Source organism: Brachionichthys hirsutus, chromosome 13, assembly GCF_040956055.1.
Source record: "Brachionichthys hirsutus isolate HB-005 chromosome 13, CSIRO-AGI_Bhir_v1, whole genome shotgun sequence".
NCBI classification, from domain to species: Eukaryota; Metazoa; Chordata; class Actinopteri; order Lophiiformes; family Brachionichthyidae; genus Brachionichthys; species Brachionichthys hirsutus.
In genome coordinates, this window is record NC_090909.1 from 2,283,608 (window position 1) to 2,303,185 (window position 19,578).

Consider the following 19,578-nt stretch of genomic DNA (forward strand, 5'->3'; position numbering starts at 1 on the left):
AATACATATTTTCTTGACTTTCTAGTGTTCCCTCATTTAGGATGGATTAACAGACAAACACATTTTCAGGTTCGACGCATTTTATTTGGAACTTCAGGAATGTTTCTCATTTACTTGAACTAGGAATGTCAAAAACGTACATTCTCTGTGTAATACTTGGAACAAAAACGAACACTCAAACGAGATCAAACATTCACAGGAGAGGGTTAATAACTAACAGAACAGGGAACCCTTCCTTTTCTCCAGCGCCTTCGCGTTTAGCTTAATACTCCTCTCCTTCCTCATCCCCCTCACCCTCGATGCTATCGACTGCGACCTCCTCAGAATCTTTCTCCAGAGCCGCCATATCCTCCCTGGCCTCAGAGAACTCCCCCTCCTCCATGCCCTCGCCCACATACCAGTGGACGAAGGCACGCTTGGCGTACATCAGGTCGAACTTGTGGTCGAGGCGGGCCCAGGCCTCTGTGATGGCGGTGGTGTTGCTGAGCATGCACACGGCCCTCCCGACCTGGGCCAGGTCTCCACCGGGGACTGCAGTGGGGGCCTGGTAGTTGATCCCCACCTTAAAGCCAGTGGGGCACCAGTCCACAAACTGGATGGAGCGCTTGGTCTTGATGGAGGTGATGGCAGCGTTGACATCTTTGGGCACCACGTCGCCGCGGTACAGGAGGCAGCAGGCCATGTACTTGCCGTGGCGAGGGTCTTATGCGTTTCCCCCTCTGAGGAACATTAAAAAACTCATCACATAATTATAGAACAATATACTCGCACCTTTTTCTGGGTTTCTAGACCAGCCCTCATTTTTATTAAGACTTAAGGGGAAACAAATACTTTCAAACAATAATTTCAACCCCCGCCCCCCGCCCCCAAAAAAAAAGCATTTCTATGACAACGGGATATCAAGCAATTCTGATTTATTTCACGTTTTTACCAAACAAACAAACATAGAAATTTCATTTGTATGCTGTCATGAAACAATCCTTCACATAATCACTGCCCAATTATATAAAAACACTGAATGAATGCATACTCATCAACAGTAAAAATGAAACCCAGAAATAAGAAAGGGCGCTGGGAGCCCCGACAACCTAACGTTTTGTTCCATCGGGTCTACAAACACCTCGCAGCACTCGGGCTCTACGAACCGCAGGCTCCTGGTGAACGGCGTGCCCACATGAAGAACACACACTGGTGGTACTTCAGGACCAAGTACTAAGTTAGAGAGGATTTATTTTATTTTATTTATGCACACGAGTACTATTAACAAAGTCATGCACAATCATTTTAGTTTATGACATCAATCAACTGAATGCAAATTATTAAAAAGAGCTACTTTTTAAACAACTACAGGTTAAGGCAACGGAATAAAATTCCTTGGTGTGTGTGTGTGTGTGTGTGTGTGTGTGTGTAGAACTGAGAATGTGTGTGAATGGGTCTCTCATTTATAATCCCGCTATGATGTAGGATTAAAGATGCTCGGTATTGAACATCTCTTATTTATCATAAAAGATTTCCTCCATTATACATCCTGGAAGTCAGGGACCAAAAAAGCAAAAAGGTAAACGTTGCACTTTATATTCTGCAAAAACCGCATTAAAAAACAGCTGATCGACATTAAAAAGAACCAAGTACAGCTTTTTTTGGACAGTGCAGTCACAGAGCAGCAAAAGGCCCCTACAATCTGCACATTTCGTATGGCTTTATCTAGCACGAAAATTGGAAGAAAAATCTTTAAAAAACGAAATCACAGAGTGCAGAAGGGACAATCAACGCACAGCCTACTTAAGATGCAGACATTCATTATGAAGCAAGTGGGACAACAGCTCAGTGCTGCTTCCTCTGACACCAATCCCATCCTTCCCGTCACAGTGCCTCCTTGTGGTTGCAGCAGGTTACTACGCCACCCAGGTTGAAGCCACAATCAAGTCAAATCAAAACTTGCTTCTTGTGTGAATAAAAAATATCAGATCCGAGCCGCAGTTAATGAATTATTAACGATGTTAACAAATGTCATCAAAATGTAAATAACATCTGGTTTAATGCACCATTTCATTCCCCACAGCTCTGCAGTTCAGGGAAGCAGCAGATTCCACTCCAATAAAACTAATATGAAAATAAAAGAGCCAAATGTTTTATCCTGGCAGTCGTGTGTAAGTTTACAGTGAAGTTAAGGAACCTGTACATAACTACCCGGACGTATCCGTCACACCTGAGAAATAAGACACTGTCTGGGGAAACACAAAGGAGGACAAAAAACAAAAACATGCTGGAAGACATTCAGCTAAAACTAATTTCACTACAAAATCCAATCATCATCGGCTTGTTAGAGCAGCTGCTCTGCGAGGACATCGCTTCGTGGCCAGTCTTGATATTTTTGGATGATTTGCTAACTGGTTTGTTGCACATATGGGTATATGACTGTTGTACAGGGATGATGGGTAAAATAAGTATTGGACGCATCACCATTTTTTTCAAAGTAAATATATTTTTAAAGGCTGAACCGACATAAAATGTTCACCAGATCTCGATAACAACTCGTGAAACCTTAGATGTAAATAAGTTATTTGTAATAATATTTACTACTTCACACTGTCCAACGCAACGTAATTCACGGACATCCGAGGGTTCTATCGTTTGTTGCCAACATTTGGTGAAAATTATGTCAGTGGCAGCTTAAAAATATATAAAAAAATGAGGGGTGCAAACATTATTTTACCTGCTGTATACGATCTGCTGCTGATCTGAGACCAGCCCTAACACTGCAGCATGCCGCTGCACTTTACTGCAAGTGATGCAGGACCAAGGTAAACGGAGCAAAGTGCAATATTCCTGCGAGTAAATATATTTGTTGACTTCAACTTACATTTTCTTAAAGCCGTCTTGTATTTCTGGGACAACCGTTAAACATCCAGTGTTGGAAGATGTCATTACATGACATCGCAGAAACACGTACCTCCCACTGCGAGTTCACGCTCCCCTAAAACGGCGCTCGGGCTGCAGAGCAGCAAATAGTGCAAATCAGTTCTACGATCCGAGTCCACAGGACCACATTTCATGGCTGCGTTTAGACAAGCAGCTGATGTCCACTGCTCGTTTTGTTTTGTTTTGGTGATTAGTGAATTGATGTGTCTCACAAAGAAACTCCTGTACCTTGTAATTATTGCATGTGACGCGCTCAACAATCATTTGCATAAACTTCATGTGAACCTGCGACGCGACTTCATGTTTCCCGCCGGACCTTTTTCTTCTGGGAGGGCTTCACGGGCTCCGCCGCCGGCTCGGGCTTGTCTGCAAGGAAACAGGAAAGGGAGGGAGATGTGTTTAGAGCGTGAGGAAAACAGATGCGTGTTTTACTACCGTTCTTTTTTCCCCCTCGCTAAGCGGCTGAAACGCACTCTGAGACGGAGACACGCTGGGATTCGGCTTTTTGGACGTCGGCACCGGAAGCTCTTGAAGTTTTGCATTCACCGGCTGCAATCACACAAATACCTTGGTATTACCACAAACATGGAAACACTATTTTTGATGTAAATATATTCAAATATTTATACTTCTTACCTGAGCCCCAGATGCTGCATCCTCTTCCGTTTTCTTCTTCTTCTTCCTCCTCCTCTTGGATTTGGCTGCTTCACCGGAGGGATCTTCGGTCTCCTTCTCATCCTCCAAGGCCTGCAGCAACACAAAGACTCATTCAAGTCGACAATAACGAAGACTGATGAAACAGAAACGACAAACCAAGTCGACAGCGACCTTGCTGGGAACGCGCTGCTCCTTTTGAGGGGGCGCTAGTGTCATGACAACGTCTTCATAGTTCCCCCAATGCTCCACTGGGGCATTCCAGTCCGAGCTGAGGTCCGCTGCTGCCGTCCCATCTAAAAAAACAACAGCACAGTGATTACAAATTCAAAAGGTGCACACAGGTGTGACGGATCTCAAAGTGATTGCTGAGTTTTAATGATGAAATACTCACTGAAGCCAGACCATTGATCATCAGCATCTGGTTGGTTCGCCCACTGCAGCTCCACTGAACGCGACGTAGCATCTAAGAGACAGGATGAAAGTGGATCCGGCATCCTGCGGATTGAATGCCACGGCTAATCGAAACACTAACCCGTGGCGTTCCGCCCCAGCACGGAGAAGGACGCAGGGTTGAGGCCAGTCTTCATCTGGCCATCGATTCCACTCCACGCTGATGGGGAGAGCACACAGACGATCATTCAGCTACAGTTTATAGAGATGATAAAACTGCAAATATAAAGACTTAATCATATTTTAGTTTCATATATCAAGTTTCAACAAAGTCACTCCTGCTTAGATTTAATTTTTCTTGTGACACGTTTTGCCCAGCAGAGGGCAGTAGCCGGCGTTTTAGTTTTCCTTGACAGCTGTCAAATGCACTTTTTATTTTGAGAAATTTACCAAATTTTAAAGCAAAGTTAACGATTATGAAATTCCTGATTAGATACAAATTATGTTGTACGTGACAAAGTCCGCGCCTAAACTTCAAAATGATTATTTTCATTTCAAATGCAATAATTTAATGACATCAAAAACCCTGCAAAGAATATTCCACCTGGAGTAGTAAAGCAATCCGCACAGCTGGACGAGGTACCTTGTGCATCCGGGACCCAGGACTGACGCTTGGGGGGCGTCCTGTAATGCGTAGCCGTGTGGATGCTGCTCCATTTGGTTCCCTCCTTCGCTTCCACCTGTCCGGGCACTTTCAGAGGAGCGTTGGTCCATCCTCCGCCATTGACTGACGGCTCATCTTTCCAGCTGGAGGACACTGAGGCGACAAAAACAGCAGGAATACAGGGAGTCTGTCAATTAGTGAAAGATTTTAGTCCAGTAAGGCCTTTTTTTTTTTTTTCGATTTAGAAAGCTATACACAAGAAAATAAAGTTTTTACCGGCTACACTGGCTGTCTCCCCTTTTCCCGCGTTTCTTGAGTGCAGCGACTCTGAAATAAATGGATAAAAGAAAGTTTCAGTAGCAGAAACCATAAATAAATAAATCCATGCCAACACGTGCTCGATGAATACCCTGGTTTCCGCGGTTCCTCTTGGTGCCGGTCGGTGCCTTGGCTACGGGCGCCTCTGCAGAGCTCTTCGGAGCTTCCGATCCTCCGGGGCTACCGGATTCTTCAGGGCCTTTGCGGCGCTGCTGCTTCTTCTCTCGGTTGCTGACTTTAGTCTCCCATGCACCTGGTGGGCACAGAAGAAACAACGCTGAACAGTTCGGTCACTCGTTCCGTGAAAAGGAATGATAAAAAATAAAGTGCTTTTAATTATTTTTCATGGACTCGAGTTGAAAATTACGTCCAGTAAATTACACTAAACAAAGAGCAGGGAGGAGAGGATTGTTATAAAGGCTGAAACCCAGAGGTATGTAAAACCTTCAAAAGCAAGATGTTATGACATTTCCCTAACAACGGCAGAGTTTTACCATCATCAGTTTCTTTCACGTCATTCTTAGGCAAATGTCGGACCGGTTTCACATCCGTCTTGGTTTTCTTCTTGCTCTTTTTCACCTGCAGTGGGGCTTGTACTTCATTCACCTGGGTAGAGAGTATAAAGTAGAGATGCTAGTCGCGTGACTTTATTTGAAACTTGCCACACTGACAAATGGGAAGTGGGAATTCCCAGAATATTAATTTCCCCAATAACAAAAGTGAAACCAAACAAGTTTGGGGCAGCCTTAGGTTTATGTATCTTCTGTTCAGACACACCTTTTCAGTTTTAATCTGCACTGCTGGTTTGGAAATAGCTTCAGCAGCTTTAACTTCCTGCGGAGCGACGGCCACTGGGTGTCCATTAGACTGAGCTTTCTAGGGGAAGAAAAAACACATGATTATGGATGCGATCCAATAACAACAGTCACATAATAGTGATTATTCTAACTGAAATATTATTCGCAACACGATTCCTTGTAATATACCCGAATTTATTATAGACAATGCTTGATTTCTGTTTTTGATATAGCAATTTGTGACTGGATACAGTTTGCTTTTAAAGATTAAAACCCTCTTTCTCTGATATTTACACGTCTTGTACATATTTTATGGCGACGTAAAGGCCAGCCGTGCGCTTCAGAGGACGCTAGCATGAAGTTAGCGGGTGATGGCTCCGATGGCTGGCTTTACACAGACACTGAGCACTATTCCATAAACGAAACGCCGCGATTCATTATAAAAAAGGTCAGATTTAACCATCTGGGTTATTTGTGCCATTTAGAAAATGGGACGCACGATGTCTCAATCTGCGTTTTGTTTGCAGCGCGACGTGGCACGAAGGCTAGCGTCTACAGCTAACCTGAATACCCGCAATTCAAATAGAGTAATGCGAATAAATACGGAGATTAGCCTCGATGCTAGCTCCGCGAACTGTGTCAACAAGGACACGTCAGTGAACAGACTTGCTCCGAGCGGCCCGCAGTAATCCGCGTTCTCTATACTAGTACCTTTTCAGACGTTTTCTTTTTGTTCCTCTTCTTCTGTTCTTCTGGTTTGGTCGTCTTGGTTGGCTCGGCCTTGACAAGCTCGCAGCCGCTCTGCGTGACTGGGCATCCCCGCTTTTTCCCGAGGAGTAGACCGCCGCAGATAGCGGCCCACGACAGGCCGAGGAGCAACAGCAGCCCGACGGCAGCCGTAGACAGGATAACCCACGTCGGATACAACTCGGGCTTCAGACCCAAATCCACGCCCAAATGACGATGGAGATATTCTTGCCCCGCAGACAGGACCTCCTTCAAGCGGCTCGAAAGCAGCTCGGCTTTCTCCAGCGCCAAACCCTGGAAGTCTGCAGCCATGTTTCCAAATCGCGAAAACACTAAACTAGCTAGCAGCTAGCATCTTTGCCCACCGGCACCCGTATGCTAACGAAGGCGTGGCCAATCTAATGTGACGTAAAATAAATATCCGCCGATCTAAAACCATAATTATCCATGTACAAATACTACTCTATGATAATAGTTTCTTAATCAGATATAATATTTAATTTGAGGAGTTTGGCAACATCCAATTCATGAACTCAATGTTTTATAATTACCTGGTTGGTTTTGTGATTCGTCATAAATACAATCATAAACACTTCTTTCTCAAAACATTTCATTGAACAATCTTCTTTTATTGAACAATAAATATGATAAAACCTCACCAGTCAGCAGTCAAAACTATAAAACCAAACACTTAATCAAGTATATTCTACATATAAATACTTTCATTGCGGCACAGATTCCCTCTAATCCCTTATTTTGCTACTTTCCATCGTGCAATTCTCCATGACCATCGATAAACTGTCTGTATATGAGCTTAACTTTAACATTGTGACCTTTCATTTGTATTGTATCTACAGCTTATGGCAAGTAACTGCAAAGGAACAAAAATAAATCGGCCGTCCAGCGTGACCAACAGAATGTAACAGAATGTCATTTCAGAAATCCGCATCCAGAGTGAACTCGCTGTCCGTTGCGTTTGACATGACTCCAAACTTTTGATACTCTGCGACTCGTCGCTCGAAGAAGTTAGTTTTCCCCTCGAGTGAAATTAACTCCATGAAGTCAAAGGGATTTTCAGCTCTGTAAACCTTTGATTAGAGGATGAGAGGATTAATACAACACTGAAATCATATAACTTTAATTATTGCTATACTAAATCAACTATAGGGACATTTCATGCATCTTCTGCACAGCAGTTACCACGGCGAGGGAATTGAATGAGTAATGAGCGTGATGCTTTCTTTACATCTTAGATTATTTTATCGGTTTAGACAGAATTACCTTCATGAGTCCGAGGTCAGTGAGAAGACGGTCAGCAACGAACTCGATGTACTGCTTCATAAGACCACAGTTCATTCCAATCAGGTCCACTGGCAAGGCCTCCGTCAAAAACTCCTGCAACATCAAACACAATACACTTTGTTCACACAGACCTCAGTATTTGGACATTCTACGTCTATAAAAAAAAGACTGTTAAGCTAATATTGATAAATTAAAAGTCTACCATTCTAACATTCGCATCACCGATTACACACGAAATGACTTTTGCTAACTTGAATGTCCAGTCTACGGCGCATAGGTGGCAAAATGGCAGTAATTTCTGCATGGCTCCCCTGATTGTGCCATTAATGAAAGCATGCAACAATTGTTTTATTTTGTAAGTACAGCAGTAAACTAACTCTCATTGTCCAAATACTTATGGAAATGACTCTTAAGGTCCCTGTAGCCGCTCTAGTTTGGGTTGCCGACCTGCTCGATGCTAACAGCTTTGGTGATGATGTCCTTCACCCGGTCCTCTGATGGCTTCTTCACCAGGTAGCTGTACAGTAGGCAGGCAAAATTACAGTGCAGGCCCTGAGAAGCACATCAAGCATGCAAGTGTGGATGTAAGAGCCGCAGTGAACCATGCAATGACACGCAAATTCAAATCTGTAGTTTTGACAGCTTTAAACTCGACGTCTTTTTAATTTCACCTCATCCCTGCTAATCAGCTCATTGGAGAAGGTCAGGCCGGGCATCAGTCCCCTCTTCTTGAGCCAAAAGATGGACGCGAATGAGCCGGAGAAGAAGATGCCCTCCACCGCCGCGAAAGCCACGAGACGCTCCCCTGAAGGCAGCGATAGAGATTTCATCATTTCACTCAGACGCTTCTGTGTGTTTAACTCTGACGGGGCTGATTGTGTCCAGGAGATAAACTCAGCTGACAAAACAAGATTCATTGAGAACACGCTACACACGAGCAGACGGGACATTAACCAAAGTAAAATAACGTCTGTATGTGTATAATTTTTTTAAATTAAAGGCAGGTCCAATCCTTTTACTGCTATTGCGGTAGCCCAAGCTACGTTCATTTTCCAACCATAGTCGCAAGTTAAGCTTTTTTTAGTTATATGACGGTTGTGATGTGTCATTTCCGCTTCGACAACTTTTTGTAAAGCGCTGATTCAACAGGTTTTATTATAATAATGCAAGAAGCTGGGATCTTTTCTCTTTACATTCTGGTCATGATCATTCAGATTTAAATACCGTTGCTGTAAATTGGTCCTCCATGTTCCTTGTTCCTTACCAAACGATGATTTCTTGTCACTTATCCACTTGAGGGCCCAGTCTGCTTTTCTTCTGATACAGGGCATGGTGTGAATGGCGTCAAACAGGCAGTCCCTGAAACAAACAAACAAACAAAGACTTTCACCGCAAAATACTACACCTATGAAAAGAATATCTTGTAAGACTACAAAACAGTGAACTCGCACCGATTTTGGGATTGTTGTTGTTTTTGGAGGTAAGAGAAAATGAGAACAGGCTCCAACAATAGAAAGCTGCACAGGGGAAATGAATGCAGAGGAACATGCAGCCTTTTGGAAAGACAGGAGAAGAGAGTTTGAAACTTGAACATCGAGTTGACGCAGGCGAGTCGGGATCCAGCGGATCCACGACCCGCAAGGCAGACAAGCGGGCGTCAAGAATGTGGATGAATGTTTCTGGACTTACTGCATTGACACTGAGGTGCATAATCATCACCATCTGATCAATGCAATCCATTTTCTCAGGCTGAAAGCAGCGGATTGTGACGCGTTAGACAGACAACTCGTCTCGTCTTCGAGTAGATGAACGAATAAAATGAATGACATTTGATCTTCATTCATTTTCCAGACAATTTTAATGCGAAATTCAGGTCGCGGGCGTTGCTGGAGCCAATCGCAGCGGCCTACGGCGAGAGGCAGGGGAACCCCCGGAGGAGCTGCCGGCTCATCCCTAACCCCAACCCTAAATAAGTGGAACATAGGAATAATAAATTAAATCAGGAAACATAAATCTAGAATAAATAAGGCCACAGTCTCACGTTCAATCAGACACACACTCACACCTACGGACAGTTTAGCGACCGACCTCTCCTTCAGGTCCCTGACGTAAGTGTTGATGAGCATGCTGTACATCTCTGAGTGAACGGTCTCGATCAGGATCTGGAAGCTGTAGAAGGAGCGCGCTTCAGGGACCTGCACCTCCTGGCAGAACCTCTCCACCTGTTAGACCAGACAGATAACGCACCACACTCATCATGAGCAACAGACTTCAAGCGGCCACACGGACGGAACGGCCTACGACCCCGCTTCGTGGTGGCGCGTTAGATAAATGGCGTTAACATGGCGTTGCGTCTCTTCAGAGAAAACGCGTCTGGTCCGTCTCACCAGGTTCTCGTTGACGATGCCGTCGCTTGCAGCAAAGAACGCCAAGACGTGAGCGATGAAGTGCTTCTCCTCGGGTCTCAAGGCTTCCCAGTCCGCCAAGTCCTTGGTCAGATCAACCTGAGAGATCAATGGACCTTTACACGAGTTGCCAAAATGCATTTAACAAAACGTATTGTGTGCAAAAGACAAAAGAGATCTGAGTGTTACTACCTGTGGTCACTGTGAGTGATTGTGAGCCACAAGCAAAACCAATTGTCATGGCAACAGCAGAGTGTCTTCAGCTGGCTGGCAGCTCTCAGAGCATTTCAGAATGTTCATAATAAATAGTTAATAATTAGCATTGTTAAAGGTCAAATGATGACACAAACCTGTTTTAAATGTTTATAATAGTTAATAACTAGCATTGTTAAAGGTCAAATGATGACACAAACCTGTTTTAAATGTTTATAATAGTTAATAACTAGCACGATGACGCCAACCTGTTTTGAATGCAGGATACATTTGTTTTGTTTTCCACAGAGATAATTGTTGCCGTTGGAGTTGCCGTGCGTCATTGCAGAGACGTTATGTTGTGTCAGTTAAATAAATAAAAGACTCAAACATTATAGTTTTCATTTAGTATCCTGATGTTTTTTTTTTACCTATTCCACCTATTTTTTCTTATATAGTGATAACAATAATCCAGATTATACACAACTAATGTCCGAGCAGCCTAAATTCCTGCTATGGCCATTCTAGTAGTTGCAGAATCCTGGTAGAGCGAGTGTTAAGATGTCTTCCCGTCAGTTTGCTGGTGAAACGCTAACATTCAGGCGACCCCTGACCCCCACCTCCTCCACCGTCCAGAATGAGGCCAGGGACTGTTTGTACATCTTCCAGATGTCGGGGTGTTGTATGGGGAAAATGACAAACCGCCTGGGATTGTCCCGGAGCAACGGCTCGTCCTCCGTGTCCGATTCCTTTTGACACTCCAGGTCTTTGTCTTTGAAGCAATCCTACAAAGAGACAGAGTCAAGAGGTCATTAACTCATTGAGTGCCGGACAGTCATTTTTAGATCAGCTATATCCTGATTGCCCCAGTTTTCCCGATATTCCAAGCCACACAGAATATTCCTTACTATGATGACAATTGTTGTCCCCGGACCTCCGAGGTCCGGACCACCCCGGTTATTTCGCTGGGATAAGGGAGGTCAGGTTTTACAATGCATGACTTCTGTTCTACATGTCGACCGGCTCGTGATTCATGCTTCCTCATTCGGACCGACACGGACCCCGTTCCATTTCTAGCTGACTTTCTTCCTCAAAATTGTGGCCCTCAAGCGGTTCCCACCATCTCTGCCTTTCGCAACTTGTCCTGAAGCGCCTTCTCTTGGTACAGAGCTCCAATACATGGTCTCAAGGTCAAACCGTGATTAAAACAGACAGACAGAGAAGCCATTTTTGTCAGAGAGGAGAAACCATCCCTGAACAGAGGAGGATGATTAAATCACCGTCAATCAGCAACAGACAATGACAGTACTGACATCTGACCCTAAAATGCACGACCCCCAGCCAGACCTGGGTGTACTCATCAAAGCAGCTCACCTGTGGGGGGGGGGGGTCTTCTCGTTCTTTGCTTTCAACTCCAACAGGAGAACAAGTATCTGGCATTCAGAACCGATGAAGCCTCTTTAATGTCCATTATCAGGGCTCTTATCCGTCCACCCACGTTGTACATATTACGTGTGTTTTTAATTTATTGTTATTTTGGATCTGTGGAGTAATTTATTTTTATTTTATTGGTATTAAATGTCGATGATTTATGTACTAAGGGCTTTTTTGAAATGCTTCTCTTAGACAGGATGTTTCACTGTACTTGTACTGTAATCCATGCTACTGTTTGACTGTACGTGTAACATTCTGTCTAATAAATATATCAATCAATCAATCAAATCTTTATTTGCAGACACAACGGTCCAATTAAAAAGCACACATAACATTTACAACGTTTACACAGTAATCCTATAATAATATTCATCATCAAACGTTTTTAACCACCAGAATGAAAACAAAGAAAGCAAATGTAATATTTATCCATTTATCTGGCACAACGTCAGGTCGATTAAATCTAACCTCATCCTGCGTTTAAGTTATTTAACGAGTCAGAACTGCATCCGGATTCTGCGCTGAACCCGGCAGTGAAGAGGTTACTGCGCATGCGCATCACCCCGTGCCATCCAAAACAGACACACCTGATTTTAATGTCCATCATCGGGGCTCTTATTCGCCTTTAGGTACTTCTAATCGTTTTAAATCACATTTCCCGTGTTGTATTAACAGATTAATAAATTCCAGCCACATTTCTGCGCAGCTACTTCCACGCTGTTCGGTTAGCTTACCGGTACACGACCGAAGGAGGGTGACGCGAAGCCGCTTAACGCGGAAGCGACATGAATTCATAAAAACAGACTGTCGACTTGAGTCTCTGACTTTTGACACAAAGACAAAAAAAAAAAAAACACGTTTTTAGAGTTAGTCCCTGAGAAACCCACGCAGTTCGTGTCGAGTCTTACCGATTCTTCCCGACTCATCGTCAGCAGGTCCGGTTCCTCGGAAGACATGAATCCGGCCGTCAGTGCAATGGAGCTGGGTTCTTGCTAGCTCCGTTCCCGTGTCCCAGACTTTTCTGACTGTAGCTGCGGGTCGAGTACCGGTAGCTTTAAATGACAGCCCATAAGGGGTTTGCGTGGCGCCTCTAGCGGTCACACGCAGCGCTGCATCATCATTTAAAAGACACACACACACACACGTGAGAGCCCGGAGGCTATGCGTTAGCCTTTGTCACGGGGAAAACGACTACAATAAGAGCATGCAATCAAAAACAGAAAAAAAAAAAAAAGCAGACATTTAGTTGGGATGAAAAGGTATTTAATTCAACAGGAATTTGTTTTCTAACAACTAATATGCTGATGAGGGTGCATCGCAAACACAACGGTTCATTGAACGCAATTAACTGTATTCTCAATTTCAAATACAATCATAGCATGAACTCAGAGCTATCGATGTACGCGAGTCAACAAATACAGCCAGTTACACAGCTATGTTGTGTATACCCAACCGGAACACGTCGTTCGTGCACGCCCATGTGCTCCCCTCTAACTTCAGCATGAACACCTGATGGAAGGCCATTGGTGGATCGTCATCTACCTGTTGCAGTAAAAGGTTTGATTTTTTTTCATGTGCATAATATTGACAAAACCAAATATATTATTTTTAACACCATGCCCCCATGCATTCAAGAATGAATCTGTCCCATTAAAAAATAAGTCATTACTCAAGGGCCTGACAATGTTGCTTGAGATTTAATGTAAAACAATGTACAGTTACTCATTCAATATTCAAATCGTGATAAAAACAATGAATTAATAATAAGCGATCTTTGCTGCAGGTGTTGGACTGAACTCACCTGTAACTGCCCAAAGACCATGATGAGGATGCAGTGGTCAACGGTGGGTTGGCAATCTTTTTCTGTGATAATGTGCTTAATACGCTTGAAAGGCAAGCTCTGTGGATTGGAAGCAGTATTAATGGAACACGCGATAGCAAACACAAACAGAAGGAAACAGTATTAATGGAACACGCGATAGCAAACACAAACAGAAGGAAACAGTATTAATGGAACACGCGATAGCAAACACAAACAGAAGGAAACAGTATTAATGGAACACGCGATGGCAAACACAAACAGAAGGAAACAGTATTAATGGAACGCGCGATAGCAAACACAAACAGAAGGAAACAGTATTAATGGAACGCGCGATAGCAAACACAAACAGAAGGAAACAGTATTAATGGAACACGCGATGGCAAACACAAACAGAAGGAAACAGTATTAATGGAACGCGCGATAGCAACACAAACAGAAGGAAACAGTATTAATGGAACGCGCGATAGCAAACACAAACAGAAGGAAACAGTATTAATGGAACGCGCGATAGCAAACACAAACAGAAGGAAACAGTATTAATGGAACACGCGATGGCAAACACAAACAGAAGGCTAACGAACGCTCCCCCTTTGTTACTGTTTGCTTTTTTTACTTTGCAAAAATAATGCATTGGTTTTATATGATGCTTTTCTGGACACTCAAAGACGCTTCACATTGTCTGTTGCTGACTGATGGTGCAGGGATTTGAACGGCTGACTTTTCAATCAGAGGACAACCCGCCCAACCACCTGCGCCACCGTCGCAAAAGCCCATTTAGCCACATTTCTCCAGATTGTTATTTTTAATGTGTCATAAATAATAATAAAAACAAACAAACTTACTGCTAATTTGGTAGAAATGGCTTCTTTTCCCTGAAAAGCCATTCCTTCCCATGTCAAACAAGCTTGGCCAGACTAAGAAAAAGAATCACAAATTCACTCATGAATCAGTCAGTGTTGACGTGACGTATTTGTGTCACACCTTAACTTAAAAAAAAATATGTAATTAAATTGACACCGGATGAACTTACATATAGGTTACCCAGTCCCATCCTGTTGGTATTATCAAACTGGTTGTAATACTCTTGGATAAAGCTTTCCCCAATAGTTTGCCATAATTCTTTCTGAGCCATTTTGCAGCTTTTGATCTGTAAAAGAAAAGTCTCATTATTAACTACACCCAGGCAAGGTTGCAATATACAGTACAGCAGGATTCTCATTAAAATCAACACAACTTCGCTCACAAATAAAAGAAGCTAAAGTAAATATATAGATTGTAAGGCCTTACAGTCAAATTGGGAAGGACAATAATTATACAAATTATACAATCTGTCGATTCAGCCACACACAAACAAAAATCTTATTCACTAGATACGCAAGTATACTCTGATGCAGTTTAACCCGATCAATAGTTTTGCATACATATATATATATACACATAAAATATATGAAATATCCCAAAATGTGGATGATTCGTATCGTGATCATCATCGTCCAACGGCAGTGGGAGCTCATTAGACGTTAGAAACGAATCCAGGTCGAACAATTCTTCCGACAATGTTATGGGGCTTTTCGGAGTTAGCAGCATGGAGGCAGGGTTATTCTGCAAAAAGAAAATTAACCCCGAATCGTTTCCATTAACCGGGAGACGTCGCCATGAGTTAACGGATAATACGATTTATTGCTAACATTACAGTTAGCACGCAGCTTGACGTTCCCCGTAAGCACTTTTAATCTTTATTTATTCTAGCCATTCTCGTTTCAACTATACTCCTACAGGTGGGGAAGCTTTTAGTGAGAAGCATTTTACTTAAAACAGTACATTACCGCCTCCGTTAGTTTAAGTTTACTTTTTTTTTTAAACCAGCGGCTAACCTGCGTGGAGACAAATCCAGCCAGATCGAGGGATATGGCGTTCCCGCTTCCTCTGAGTCACAACAGGCCGGTGACGTCACCTGCAAACTGACCAATCACACCGATAGCTGGCGAAGTTATGGCCCGAGTTTAGCCAGTCAGGAGACAGTACCTCTCAACCAAACCCAGAATACCTACAGTTAAAACACAAAGAAGTTTGTGTTCACCGCAAGGGGGCGATAACAAAACAAGAGACTCCGTGCAACGAGTCCTAACAGGAAGACAAGGAAACACATCCGATTTGTGAAATCAAATTAATTATAGAAAAGCACGGTACGGTTATATATTAGTACTAAAATAAAGCATAATTGTACACTTTACCCTGGTTGTTGAAAGTGTGCGACGCAGATGAAAAAATACTCCTTCGAATACGCTTAGGCTTCTTAGCTCCAGTATAAGTAGCAATTTTAACTTTATTAAAATTTTCTGATTCTGATCATTTATTGGGAGCCATAATGAGGGTAAATATTTCTTAAAAACAAAAACAGAACACAAAAAACAAGGGCGGCACGGTGGCGTCGTGGGTCGGTTCCGTGTTCGATCCGTATCTGCGTGCTCACGCTGCGTACAAACCACACCCCACGAGTTCAATGACGTCAGCGTGGCAGTGGGCCCGCTTTGATGTTTTATTCATCATCAGTCAGAAATGTTGTCTTAAATTGTGTTCGTGAGCAAACTTATTTGTAAACCGAGGTTCCACTTTTTATTTAAAAAGTAGGCAATGCAAGATAAATATAAAAGATGCCACTTCAGAACTTTGGTTGAGAAAGGACAAAAACAAATAAACAGAAACAACAATGAATGAATTGTACTAAATATTATGAAATATAAAACAAAAGTAAAGTCAATAAAAAAAGATTTTATAATCACATGTACAAAGTTTTGTTAAAAATTATTAAACAGATTTCTAGTTATGATCCAGAAACAAAACATGACATTCCAGGAACCCATTCCAGCATCAGTTTTCTTTCTATTGTCGTGGCAAAAGTACTGAATTTGTATTCCTAAAGATTGCTGAATCAGAATCACATCACTTCAAGCTTCCTCAACTTTTCATTTCATAACTCGTCCACAACTTGAGAACACAACTCATCATTTACAGTGTGCTTTTATTGAAAAGGTGCCATCAAAGATTTCAAGGAAGAAACTGCAAGAAACATAAGGCTAATTTAAATATTTTGAAATGGAAGACGCTAAATGCTTAACTGGACCAGGCCATATTGCTCGGGGAGACTAATATGAGATTAGAAATGCAAATTAATTCATAACAGGGTGCAGGTCTTTACAAACACCAGCGGTAGAAATTTGTTTTGTTGTTGTTGTCGTTTTTAAAAAGCTGGGTTCATTCTCCCTTTAACTCAGTTCCTCCTTTTGTACCTTCTTTACAGTGTCCCATTGGCTGCTGGGATGACAATGTCCTCCTGATCTGTCACAAAGCACAAAGAGAAAAACAAGACCTGTTCAGGCACTTTTAAAAATCCTTTCCTCATACGCCGCTACAGTTCAGTCTTTGCTGCCGTCTGGCCAGTAACACTGAACGTGCAGAATTGTCTCCATGCACGGCTCGTCCACCGATTTGTTCAGAAAGGCTTCTATTGCTTTGTCGAGGCCACTGCACCAAAAGATCATCCCGCAATGGATGGCAGGAAAAGTTGTCTACAATTTCACCCATCAGACCTCTGAGGTTAGAACCAAGTGCTTTGTTAAATATTCTTTCACGTCATTGTTCTGGCTGCGATGTGAAAAAATCATCCGCCCGGAACACGCTGGGAATCTCCCGACGCTGAGGCGGCGCTGGTCTTCTTGGGCTGGTCGGTTTCTGTTGGAGACAACGAAATGTAACGTGTTATAATCTCAAATCCTTATCGGAACATTTAAAGCTACAAACTCACAAGCACACCACGCACGTTTAAAAAGCCTGGGACGCTCATTGTCCGGAGGATCTTCTTGAAAGCGCTCGGCAGCGTTCCTAGCTCTCCCTCCGCCTGCGCCACCTGCTCCTCCATCGCGCTGACGTTCGCTCCCACCATCTTCACAAAGGCCTGAAAGGTTTGCGGGAACATCGGCACAGAAAGCTGATGAAGCCGAGACTCTTCACAGTGTTACAGAGTATCAGTCAAAAGCAAAAGGAGTTCACTTAGTGACGCAAAAAACAAAAAAAAAAATGCTCCTTTAATTTTGGTATTTTCTGAAAATTAGAAACATGTTTAAAATAACTGATTAAAAGCGTTCAAAGTGAGATTTAAATAACGTACCTCCAACTTATCAATTCTCCTGTAAATCTGTCTCATTTCATCAGACTTCTGCTGGATTTGAGGTAGGTTTTCGTTCACTATCTGAGAGGTATCATTGCGGATCTAGAGGAATGACACAAAGTTATGCAGGAAACACGCTGAAAACAAAACGCGGTAACGTCTGATTGGGCTAACGTAGCTTACCATGTCCAACATTCCAACAAACTCATCGACTCTGGTCAGCATTTCTTCCAAGCTTTTCTCCAGACATAGGATCTAGAGAAGACACCAATAAAAGTGAAGTCAGTGCTGCATCGATTGTACTTGCGTTTATGGACCGTTCAGATTAAGTCCTATACGCCGTTTATAGCTGAAATCATGATACTATCGTAGCCTCTGCCTTCATGATGCAGCCAGCGAGCTCAGCTACTTCGACAGTGTCCAGAGGAGCAACAGCAATCCGGCCAGGCAAAAACTCCATCAGCGGTTATTGACTCGTCCTTTACCCGAACATCTCGCCATTAATCACGTGACGGTGCAGCAACTTCTGATTGGCTCGGTTTACGAACCAGAACACAAGGCGCGTGAGCTCTCGTCACACGGTTGGTAATGAACGTCATGGAACCGGAATGAACTAAATTAAAAGCCCTTTCAGCCATCGTCTGTTAGCCTCTAGGCCGCTGAGAGAAGAAATGGCCATTGTTGAAAGTGAACAGCACACGCCGTCGTGTTGTTGCCATGGCGGCACCATCCAGAGAGGTTGTGCCAGTTCATGAGGAAGAGGATTACGGCTGCAAACAAGGCTGACGGGCAGCCACACCAAACTGCTGGTTGCGTATAAATACTGTGTACGTATTCCACTTTGTTTTGAGTACTGCGTTTGCAGGTTTTGCTCCTGTTCTGACGACTAATAAAAGTGAATAAAGTAACTAAACTTATTTTATTTACACCCTAAGCAACCTACACACGTACAACCGCACAAATAGTTGCGTATTTTGAGACCCCGTTAGCTTTGGTCGCTCGTTTTATAAGCACTGCTAACAACACTTCCACCAGGCTACAGGCTAACTAGCTGACCGGGGGGGGCGTCCCGCTAGTCGAAGGCGTCGCCACAGACCTCCTCTCCCGCGGTGGCCCTGATGTAGGAGGAGTAGGCGACGGCGGCGCGTCTCAGAACCTCGTCGTCCTGCTCTGCGTTGTGCCGTTCGGACGTCCCGGGCTGTGCTGCTTCGTTCCGGCCGGGGCTCTGCGGGAGACCGCTAGCCGCCGCTCCGAAGCTAGCGCTCTGCGACACGGAGCCGCTGCTGAGGAGCTCGCTCACCACCGACACACTGCTCGTACTCTGGGACACGACGCCGCTGTCTCTGCTGATTTCCGCGCTGGACTCCTCCAGGGGCGACAGAAGGCCGACCCTGTCTCCTCGGTGATAGTCCATCCTCGGCTCTTTCTCTCTGTCCCGCTGCCGTGTTTTTGCCCTGTCAACTGACTGGGTCACGTGACGTGGGGACGACGGTGGCTCGCGAGCGGCAAAATAGTTTCGCTTTCGCAAACTCGTTGCAGCGACGTAGGACACACATTGTGCATAGGCGTTGTTTACGCCTGCGTATTTTTTTTTTAGGCGATTACATTTCTTTTTCAGATATAAAATAAAAATAAAAAGCTGCATTAAGCAATGAAGTTAGAAGTTAACCTAATCACATCTCATTGAAAATTTATTAATTCCTCTTTGACCCAAGATTAATCGATGTGCATCCTTCTATCAGAGTACTGGAAGGTAAAAA

The 19,578-nt window shown here is 43.5% G+C and overlaps 5 protein-coding genes across 5 annotated transcripts; all 5 read right to left on the reverse strand.

The window, feature by feature from the left end:
- Nucleotides 1-73: 73 nt before the first annotated feature.
- Nucleotides 74-3,056, reverse strand: LOC137903389 (tubulin alpha chain-like). Its single transcript, XM_068747541.1, has 2 exons — nucleotides 2,954-3,056; nucleotides 74-702 (listed from the first exon to the last, which is right to left on the reverse strand). The coding sequence occupies exons 1-2, from the start codon at nucleotides 3,054-3,056 to the stop codon at nucleotides 263-265; spliced, it is 543 nt and encodes a 180-aa protein (XP_068603642.1). The 3' UTR covers nucleotides 74-262.
- mtdha (metadherin a) lies at nucleotides 898-6,807 on the reverse strand. Its single transcript, XM_068747232.1, has 12 exons — nucleotides 6,460-6,807; nucleotides 5,729-5,827; nucleotides 5,446-5,557; nucleotides 5,043-5,204; nucleotides 4,889-4,960; nucleotides 4,598-4,786; nucleotides 4,112-4,189; nucleotides 3,971-4,042; nucleotides 3,751-3,872; nucleotides 3,559-3,669; nucleotides 3,396-3,471; nucleotides 898-3,288 (listed from the first exon to the last, which is right to left on the reverse strand). Exons 1-12 carry the CDS (start codon nucleotides 6,805-6,807, stop codon nucleotides 3,221-3,223), a joined length of 1,509 nt encoding a protein of 502 aa, XP_068603333.1. The 3' UTR covers nucleotides 898-3,220.
- Nucleotides 6,808-7,121: 314 nt separating this feature from the next.
- On the reverse strand, nucleotides 7,122-12,862 carry rrm2b (ribonucleotide reductase M2 b). Its single transcript, XM_068747112.1, has 9 exons — nucleotides 12,737-12,862; nucleotides 11,015-11,179; nucleotides 10,185-10,301; nucleotides 9,886-10,019; nucleotides 9,062-9,156; nucleotides 8,469-8,602; nucleotides 8,245-8,349; nucleotides 7,777-7,890; nucleotides 7,122-7,583 (listed from the first exon to the last, which is right to left on the reverse strand). The coding sequence occupies exons 1-9, from the start codon at nucleotides 12,782-12,784 to the stop codon at nucleotides 7,431-7,433; spliced, it is 1,065 nt and encodes a 354-aa protein (XP_068603213.1). The 5' UTR covers nucleotides 12,785-12,862; the 3' UTR covers nucleotides 7,122-7,430.
- Nucleotides 12,863-13,079: 217 nt separating this feature from the next.
- LOC137902897 (nuclear transport factor 2-like) lies at nucleotides 13,080-16,082 on the reverse strand. Its single transcript, XM_068746997.1, has 6 exons — nucleotides 15,885-16,082; nucleotides 15,525-15,697; nucleotides 14,681-14,797; nucleotides 14,493-14,564; nucleotides 13,630-13,728; nucleotides 13,080-13,370 (listed from the first exon to the last, which is right to left on the reverse strand). Exons 3-6 carry the CDS (start codon nucleotides 14,780-14,782, stop codon nucleotides 13,254-13,256), a joined length of 390 nt encoding a protein of 129 aa, XP_068603098.1. The 5' UTR covers nucleotides 14,783-14,797; nucleotides 15,525-15,697; nucleotides 15,885-16,082; the 3' UTR covers nucleotides 13,080-13,253.
- Nucleotides 16,083-16,218: 136 nt separating this feature from the next.
- bloc1s4 (biogenesis of lysosomal organelles complex-1, subunit 4, cappuccino) lies at nucleotides 16,219-19,267 on the reverse strand. Its single transcript, XM_068746996.1, has 5 exons — nucleotides 18,915-19,267; nucleotides 18,002-18,073; nucleotides 17,819-17,920; nucleotides 17,471-17,605; nucleotides 16,219-17,382 (listed from the first exon to the last, which is right to left on the reverse strand). The coding sequence occupies exons 1-5, from the start codon at nucleotides 19,230-19,232 to the stop codon at nucleotides 17,284-17,286; spliced, it is 726 nt and encodes a 241-aa protein (XP_068603097.1). The 5' UTR covers nucleotides 19,233-19,267; the 3' UTR covers nucleotides 16,219-17,283.
- Nucleotides 19,268-19,578: the final 311 nt, after the last annotated feature.

Bases quoted from the DNA above. Each gene is read 5' to 3' on its own strand.
- bloc1s4 (XM_068746996.1), bottom strand. From the start codon at position 19,232: ATGGACTATCACCGAGGAGACAGGGTCGGCCTTCTGTCGCCCCTGGAG. The intron at 17,921-18,001 runs GTAAGCTACGTT...TCATTCCTCTAG, and splicing joins TTGTTGGAATGTTGGACATG to ATCCGCAATGATACCTCTCA. The intron at 17,606-17,818 runs GTACGTTATTTA...CAAACCTTTCAG, and splicing joins GGAGAATTGATAAGTTGGAG to GCCTTTGTGAAGATGGTGGG.
- mtdha (XM_068747232.1), bottom strand. From the start codon at position 6,807: ATGGCTGCAGACTTCCAGGGTTTGGCGCTGGAGAAAGCCGAGCTGCTT. The intron at 4,190-4,597 runs GTGCGGATTGCT...TCTCCCCATCAG, and splicing joins ACAAGGTACCTCGTCCAGCT to CGTGGAGTGGAATCGATGGC. The intron at 3,472-3,558 runs GTAAGAAGTATA...GTGTGATTGCAG, and splicing joins ATGCAGCATCTGGGGCTCAG to CCGGTGAATGCAAAACTTCA.
- rrm2b (XM_068747112.1), bottom strand. From the start codon at position 12,784: ATGTCTTCCGAGGAACCGGACCTGCTGACGATGAGTCGGGAAGAATCG. The intron at 9,157-9,885 runs GTCGGTCGCTAA...TGTTTGTTTCAG, and splicing joins GTCAGGGACCTGAAGGAGAG to GGACTGCCTGTTTGACGCCA. The intron at 8,350-8,468 runs GTGAAATTAAAA...TGTGCTTCTCAG, and splicing joins AGCTGATTAGCAGGGATGAG to GGCCTGCACTGTAATTTTGC.
- LOC137903389 (XM_068747541.1), bottom strand. From the start codon at position 3,056: ATGAAATGTGGTCCTGTGGACTCGGATCGTAGAACTGATTTGCACTAT. The intron at 703-2,953 runs GTACGTGTTTCT...GAAACGCATAAG, and splicing joins GCGTGAACTCGCAGTGGGAG to ACCCTCGCCACGGCAAGTAC.
- LOC137902897 (XM_068746997.1), bottom strand. From the start codon at position 14,782: ATGGCTCAGAAAGAATTATGGCAAACTATTGGGGAAAGCTTTATCCAA. The intron at 14,565-14,680 runs GTAAGTTCATCC...TCTTTTTCTTAG, and splicing joins TGGGACTGGGTAACCTATAT to TCTGGCCAAGCTTGTTTGAC. The intron at 13,729-14,492 runs GTAAGTTTGTTT...TCCAATCCACAG, and splicing joins CCATTTCTACCAAATTAGCA to AGCTTGCCTTTCAAGCGTAT.